General features: G+C 39.4%; 1 protein-coding gene across 2 annotated transcripts in view; it reads left to right on the top strand.

Annotated features, from left to right (window-relative positions):
* Positions 1-8237, top strand: part of LOC107733521 (protein FAM53C-like) — a 21400-nt gene that overhangs the window by 3956 nt on the left and 9207 nt on the right. Inside the window, exons 2-3 of one of the 2 annotated variants that reach the window (XM_016545174.1) lie at positions 5346-5550; positions 5647-5704. In XM_016545174.1, the coding sequence (XP_016400660.1) occupies positions 5698-5704 (7 nt within the window). In that variant the 5' untranslated portion in view covers positions 5346-5550; positions 5647-5697. Of the gene's footprint in view, positions 1-5345; positions 5551-5646; positions 5705-8237 lie in introns of those variants that run through there. The other variant, XM_016545176.1, reaches the window with a different exon arrangement.

The raw sequence follows: 8237 nt of genomic DNA, 5'->3' as shown, positions 1-8237 counted from the left end.
TTTCGGTTTTCGGCCAAGTGCATCCAGAATTTTTGGTTTCCGTTTCGGCCCAGAATTTTCATTTCGGTGCATCCCTATAGATGTAAGTAATTTTAATTTAACAGTAATTTACTTTCAAATGCCCCAATTGCTAAAGGGTCTGCAAACCTTTTTAGTACAATTTCAAGTTGCACTGTTCAAAATACCTGTAGTAGCACAGCAGTGCATACCTGTTTACATTTAATTAAGGTGGACTAGATTAGACTGTAATACAAATAGTTGAGTTTGCCAGGTGCATACAACATTTATGACAGGTTTTCATGAAAGTGTTGGTCAGTTTGTCTGCTTGACAATCCCATTTTGCACTGCAACAATAAAACTGAAGTGAGAAATGTTTCTTTTTAGTTAAAACAGATGTTGTCAAAGTTTTCCTTTGGGGACATAATTGGAAGCTGGAAAAAGAATATCGCAATATATTTAAAATCGCAATAATATTGTATCGTGACACAAGTATCTTGATAATATCGTATCGTGAGGCCTCTGGTGATTCCCACCCCTAATAATCAGCGTTGTTCACGTTCAGCATGCGCGCTGTCTACTGAACGTAAACAACGCTGACTACATTGATTATTCATAAAATTACGTTTGAACCACTGATGTCACATGGACTATTTTTCCGATGTCCTTGCTATGTTTCTGTGCGTTAATCGTGGTAATATCCTTGCTGTCTATGGAGGGTCAGAGAGCTCTCAGATTCCATCAAAAATATCTTAATTTGTGTTCTGAAGATGAATGAAGGTCTTACGGGTTTGGAAAGACATGAGGGTGAGTAATTAAAGGGATAGTTCACCCAAAAATGAAAATTAGCCTGTGTTTTACTTACCCTCAAAGCATCCTAGGTGTATGTGACTTTCTTCTTTCAGACGAATCCAATCGGAGTTATATTAAAAATAGTCCTGGCCCCTCCAAGCCTTTCAATGGGGGTAAGCGGGTGTTGATTGTCAACAGTTCAGAAGACGTGAAATAAAGTGTGCGCATCCATAATAAAACGTCCCTCACCGGAAGACGTTCCGGCGGATGACGTAAGACGTCGACGTTGCGTGATTAGTGACAAACGCAGAGACCAAACAAAACGCCGTTTATGAATTAGAAGCACAAAACGAGGATTTGTAAAGAAAAATGTCGGAGGATTTCGATATAAGCCAAGAGGAGACTGGTTTTCCTTTGCTAAAGTAAGGAAACTTTGTTTCCTTTGCTCCTGCATTTCTCAGAGGCGCGCGCACGACGCATACGTCTTACGTCATCAGCCTGAACGACTTCCGCGTACCACAGTCAGCGGAAATGAGAAAAAAGTTTACGTTTGAAATATGGATATTTATCTTACAAAAATGCATGGATTCGCTACAGGAGGCCTTTATTCACCCCCCGGAGCCGTGTGAGGGACGTTTTATTACGGATGCGCGCACTTTATTTCACGTCTTCTGAACTGTTGACAACCAACACCCGCTTACCCCCATTGAAAGGCTTGGAGGGGCCAGGACAATTTTTTATATAACTCCGATTGGATTCGTCTGAAAGAAGAAAGTCACATACACCTAGGATGCTTTGAGGGTGAGTAAACCACAGGCTAATTTTCATTTTTGGGTGAACTAACCCTTTAATGACAGAATTTAAATTTTTGAGTGAACTATCCATTTAATACAGTCACGATGGATGATGTGGTTTTAAAGCTCTTTCTTAACTTAAATCAATGAGTTGGCGTGTACTTTATTGACAGAATCGTGGGTTTTCAATCTTTGAGATACCATGGACCTCTATATTTGTTCATCCATCTTGTTCAAGGGACCCTCAAATTCCTCCCAAATGTCATTTAGTTACTATTATTTAGTTGGTTTTCTACTTATTTTAATTAATTTTTTTATTTAATCTTTTTAATTTATTGTTTTTCTCTACATTTTCCAATGACCCCCAGCACTCTTTTATGGCCCCCTGTAAACCCCTGATTTAAATAACGTGCACCCAGTACAGTCATGTCGGATGATTTTGTGGTTTTAATGCTACGTGTGTCCGTGAACTCAGACAGGGAAGGATGTGTTTGTAGGAGTTCCCACAGTGGCATCAGGCCAGAGGAACAGCCGGTTCCTTGACTGTGCAGCTTTCCCAGACACCTGTCACCAAGCAGTCCCTATTCATGTGTGCTGTAATGGGAGACCGCTAGCAGGCTGGGCCTTGCCCTGCAGGGTTACAGTCCTTAGCGGGGTTTGGAGAGCGAGAACTTCAGTCGCCTTCTCTAATTATGATATAATTAAAGAAGAATAAATGCTGAATAACTGAGTTTAAAGCACAAGAATATTCAAATATTAATTAGAATTGGTCACATTCTGTTCATGTAAAATCACAAACACATTAACCTGATTATAATAAATGAATTGCCAGATTTAGCCTGTTTCTTGAAATCTGGGAAGAAAAATCCTGTTTTTTTTGTTGTTGTTGTGTATTTGGTTGGTGTGCAAGCCTATTTTTCAGTGTTGTTTTGGAGGTACTTTGAATACATGCAAGTCAGTCACCTGAAATTCCTAGTTTGTTTCTGTGTGAAAGTGTGATGTCAGCAATTTAAGAGTATAGCACTCATTAATCAAAGAGAATTTTATATGTTTGCTGTAGGCAGAGCGTAGTTAATAAAGACTGCTCTCGTGCCTGCTTTATAGAGAGTATTATTTGTAGTATGAAAGTAATGGAGGTGAAATTATAGTTTTTTTTCCTGCTTCATGCTGGACTCATGGTGTGTTTAATGATTTTTCAAAATGGAGATGGCAGTTTGATTCTTCCTTTTAGTATCTTTTGCATTTGGTATAGTCTTTTTTTACAATTTCAGCAGCTAAGTAACTCCAGAGATTTGCATGAGAAACGTCTCAGGTTACTTATGTAACCATGGTTCTCTGAGTAGGGAACGAGACACTGCGTCCTCTAGGGGTCGCTATGGGGGACGCCTCGTCGTGACCCGTGTCTGAAGCATACATTGAAAAAACACCAACAACACGTTGGCCGGCGACAGCCCATGACATCACTACCGGTGCGACTATAGTATAAATAAGCGCCGGGAGCACACATCATTCACTTCTTCATCTGAAGCTTGCGTCCGCAGCATGGCAAGAAACCTAGAGGACGCAGTGTCTCGTTCCCTACTCAGGGAACCATGGTTACATAAGTAACCTGAGACGTTTCATAGTACTCTTTCCACCACTACTTATTTTACATCAAAGCCAGCTTATCATGTTAGTCTGTCTACTAATGATTATTTATATACAAATAATCTTTTTTCTAATGGTATATGCCAGAGCATTTGAGTGAAGCAGAGCGGTGTGACACTCAACTCAATATTGTGCTCTATGCCAATGCGTTCTGCTCAGTTGCTCATGGCCCAAGCGAATGCTCCACTCATGTACCGCTCACACTCAACGGTAAAATAACGTTCGATCAAATCCCACTCCGACATTAAATTTCCTCTGCACTAAATGACTTTGTTTATAATTAATTTCTTGAAGAAATGTCTCAATTACAGTAGGCCTATAGATAACATTTCCCTTTCGAATGGGAAATCACACTGCGTCCTCTAGTGGACAGTATGGGGAATGCATCCAGCATGACCGGTATCTGAAGCACATTTCAAAACACATGGACTTGATATTGGCTGGTGACAGCCTATGATGTACCTACCAGTGTGACTGTGAGTATAAATGGGTGTCTGTCATGCACTTCTTTGTCTTCAGGAGACGGTTTGGGTACATGCAAAGAATGTGACTAAAGATTTTGAGGGAGCTGAATGAGCCCATTGTGACAATTTCTCAGTGAAAAAGCTGGATGGAGTGCATTCGACTCTGGAAGCTGGATGTGCTCATTTTTGATGCATTCGCGGGACTGACTGAAAGGTGTTAAGAAGCTCTTTTCTTCTTTGATTCTCAACTGAGGGATAGTAGTCAGCATTTGCATGAGTGCATTTGTGGCAACAGATTCTGTTCTCGCCTGATTTTCGAGAGAATCTAGCGTTTGAATGGAGCATGTTTGGCTCTTGAGGGAGTTGAATGAATGTTGTGTGAAGTGGTCGATTGAGAAGCTCCGCTAATGCTTAAAAATCATAATGGATTCCTTTAAGGGGATACGACCAAGAACCTAGTATCACACTAAGTCTTGACCTGTCACACAGGGGCTACCGCTTGCTCTTGCAATTAGTTCGGTAAAATTGAGCATCAGAATGGACACATTTGTTATTAAGGGAGAAAAACGAAATGTGGAAAATGCCAGCGAAGGAACGCATAGGCTACAAACAAGAGTAGTCGCAGCAGGGAAGGTAGGAGAGTGCTGTACTTTCGGCATCAACTTTCAGTTTGCCCCGCTACTCACTTGAAATGTTCAGGCTAGAGCCCAGTACGGGCCTCGAATACATGACGTTCAGGCCCTAGCCCGGCCCTTGTCCAACAGCTTATCAGAATTACCGACCCGAGCCCGTCTTTTTTTTCCCCCTTCTCCCAAAACAGCTTATACTACTGTTTCAGCTATATTAAAATAGGATGTCTCTCAATACCTACTATAGCTGCCATGCTTAGTAGCACAGAGAGTGAAATCTGTGGTGCGGCGAAACTCAGGTACCTCATCAGGCCTTCATCCAGGTCTTCCAGCAGGTCAGCCTAATATGCCTGGAGCACCGCATCGTGTGCAACTCCTCCAGCAGCTTACTCTCGTCCACAGCCGACGAGCGCGAGAGGGAAAATCCCTTTTTAAACTCATAAGCCGGATCCACGTGCGATCCCCACGAGCCCATCCTCCTCCGTGCCTCAGCAGCGGTGGGTCCTGAGCCGCGGGAAGCAGATGGCTGCCCCCCTTTCCTCGAAAAGAGAGACAAATTTATACTATAGTCGCACCGGTAGTGATGTCATGGGCTGTCGCCAGCCAACGTGTTGTTGGTGTTTTTTCAATGTATGCTTCAGACACGGGTCACGACGAGGCGTCCCCCATAGCGACCCCTAGAGGACGCAGTTCGAAGTTCCCTTGAAAGGGAACTGCTATTGTTAAACCTTTACCATCGACTTTTGTTTTGTTCCACCATTTTGTATTGTCCTGAATTTAGAACAAGTCATTTAGTGTTCACATACATTTATTTAAAGGGGTTTCATCATGAGAAATCAATTTTTTCTTGATCCTTTGAGCATTCGTGATAACATACTATGACTCAAAAACAACTGAAAAGTCCAAACAGACCATCTAAAGACCAAAAGAGATAAACAACTAAAAAATGGATGTTTTTATCTTAAGAAATAATCAAACCTATTTTAAATCTAATACTTTATTTGACTTCTTCTGTGTCCCAGGTGAGGACGACATCATGGTTCCCGAGTGAGATCGAGCGAGCAGTGTGTCCTGGATGTTTGGTGGACAGTGCTTCAGTTTTATATAGTGCACATCAGCCTCTTTCCTACCTTTCCTTCCTCCTCTAATTTGCCATGCCATGGTTTCGTTAAATCTTAAACAACAACGTTGTCCCAGCATCAACAACAACCACTGGACAGCAAACTGGTAAAGCTTGTGCTTTAGATCTCAGCACAGATATGTTTCACTTTCCCATTTATCTGTCTCTTAAAGCAATCTTTTTTTTTTTTTTACTTCTTTCAGTCTCTACTTCATCGCCAGAGCCCCAAAACCAGCCGGCCCACAGATGGATTGATGCCTGGTATGTAACATATTTCTTGAGTGTCTGGAAGTCTTTAGCTCCTTAGTTTGGAGTGCAGAGTTTTTCTGAGTTTCAGTTGAGTGTAAAATAATTAATTATGGAGCATAATGCCACTAATCTTTTTAGAACAAATGTAAAAACTCCCATAAGCCCTACAACCTCATTGATTTTCTAAATAATAGCTGCTAAGAAATAGCCTTTGTGCACAGCCAGCCTCGTACTCTCCTAGGTTCACAAAACTGTCGTCCATAAAATGCGTTGCACAAATTCGAACATTTGGGTTGTGCTGTTCTGTTGTAAACAGATCTTAACAATGATTCCTAATTGCATCTACTTCCGGAAGGCCAAATAATGTATGCAACGTATGTGCGCGGATACGCTGTTTACGTTCAGATCAAAGCGTAAACAACGTAAACAGCATATCCACACACATACATTGCATACGTTGTTTACGTATGCGATACTCTTCAAAATGGCGCTATAGGGTGACACGGAGGAGACGAATTGTTGAATAAAGTCGTTATTTTTTTTTCTTTGCACACAAAAAGTATTCTTGTAGCTTCGTAGAATTACTGTTGAACCCCTGATGTCACATGGATTATTTTAACGATGTGCTTGCTACGTTTCTAGACCTTGATCGTGTAAGGGTCCTTGCTGTCTATGCAAGGTCAGAGAGCTCTCAGATTCCATCAAAAATATCTTAATTTGTGTTCCGAAGATGAACAAAGGTCTTACAGGTTTAGAACGACATGAGGGTGAGTAATTAATGACAGAATTTTCATTTTTGGGTGAACAATCCTTTTAAAACAAAATCAAGGTGAACCATGTAACAGAAACTTGTGTGAATTTACACTACTGTTCAAAATTTGAACGTTTTTCTAAATTGTTCTATTTCACAATATTACAGTATTTTTGATCAAATAACTGCAGACCAGTCTTTTGAACAGTAGTGAATACAGGAAGTCATCATTATGCAAATATGTATATTGTATGTGTTCCATATATGTTAATATATATAATATTCTTTAAACATAATACATATACCATGCTGCAGTTGAAATGTCAAACGGTATAGATTTTGCTTACAAATATGCTGTGAGATATCTTTGAGCAACTATCAGTGGGCAGGACTGCTTTTTATTGCTGTTAATTAGACTTGAAAGCGAAGAAATATAGAGTAATGTGAACATACAGATAAAAACGTGTCCCAAACAAGTCAATACTTGTTATTAAGGTGTGTAATGTGAAATGTACTTGTTTACAGTTGCTGAATAATGCCACTTGGACCAGTTGCAGCTCATCCGATCAAAATTTATAGCCAGAAATATCTGTTATATAATTTCTTGCAATTTATCATTTGTAGTAATAATAAGTAATATTTTTGGTTTGTGTGCAAATTCAAAATAGAATGCTGCAGTACTGACGTGTTTTTGTATGCCAACTCAGAAATTAGCATCACCCTGGTACCCTCGACAAAAACCCAAAAGGACTTTTCCATTGACTTTTGGATTATTGCCGAAAATACCATCCATCAACCATCAACAAAAGTATGATTCTTGTGCATTTTATCATGATAATCTTCACGAATTAACACAACATTTATGAATATTCAAGCTTAAATATAATCTCCAGAAATAAAAAGCTAAAGCTAGGCCATAAACAAACTACACCAGTGTCACATGACTTCAACATCACCACCACTAATCTTCTGACACCTGTCTTTATTTAAAAAAAATCCCTAATAGTTTGAATTAGAATAGCTCGTAAGAGTTTACCTCTTTGTTATGATGACATTTAATGTCCCTGACAAGTGACAACCTCTGTTGTCCCATTTAGCCACTTGTTACTAAGTAAACCCTAGTAAAAAATAAATATATCAAAATGTATTAGAAATACATTTATTTCATGGTAAGTATTCTACAAATACATTTACATATTTATGTACTTAATAAAAATACCCTGCTTGTACTTTTAGTATACTAAACTGGTATACTTAAAGTCTGCTTAATTGGAAGTAATTTTGTACTTAATGCACTTTATTTGTGTGGAAGTAGCACTGAAGTCTAACTAAAAATATACTGAAGTATATTTGATTGTGCTAAAGTGGAACTATTGCAAATATACTTCAGGTTAGTGGTCGACCGATATATCGCCAAGGCCGATATATCGGCCTTTGGCATTTATTTTTCAAATATCGGCATCGGCCGATAAGTTTTTCTGCTTGGCCAATGTGTTCGAGGCGGGACTTTTATTATTGCGCGCTGAAAACGGCAGCGCTTGAGCACACAGTGCTCACATTCTCCCTCTTGTTTACTGTCGTTGTTAACAGTTCTGTCTAATATGGATGGAAGTCTGTCTAATAATCAGATAGAACGGTTAAACAAAGGAATTAAAATGTATACAAAAAGTATTATAACGATTGCTTTTATATTATTAGTAATAGAAAGGCAAACATTATAATACTTTCTCGTTTGCCGTCAGCATTAAGCAAATACGCATTTATATCATTTAAACAAATCTTTGAATGTCTAAT

This window comes from Sinocyclocheilus rhinocerous, unplaced genomic scaffold, assembly GCF_001515625.1.
Source record: "Sinocyclocheilus rhinocerous isolate Xijiao unplaced genomic scaffold, SAMN03320098_v1.1 scaffold69, whole genome shotgun sequence".
NCBI lineage: Eukaryota > Metazoa > Chordata > Actinopteri > Cypriniformes > Cyprinidae > Sinocyclocheilus > Sinocyclocheilus rhinocerous.
Note: the sequence above shows the minus strand (reverse complement) of the source record. Positions and strands in the feature narration are given on the sequence as shown.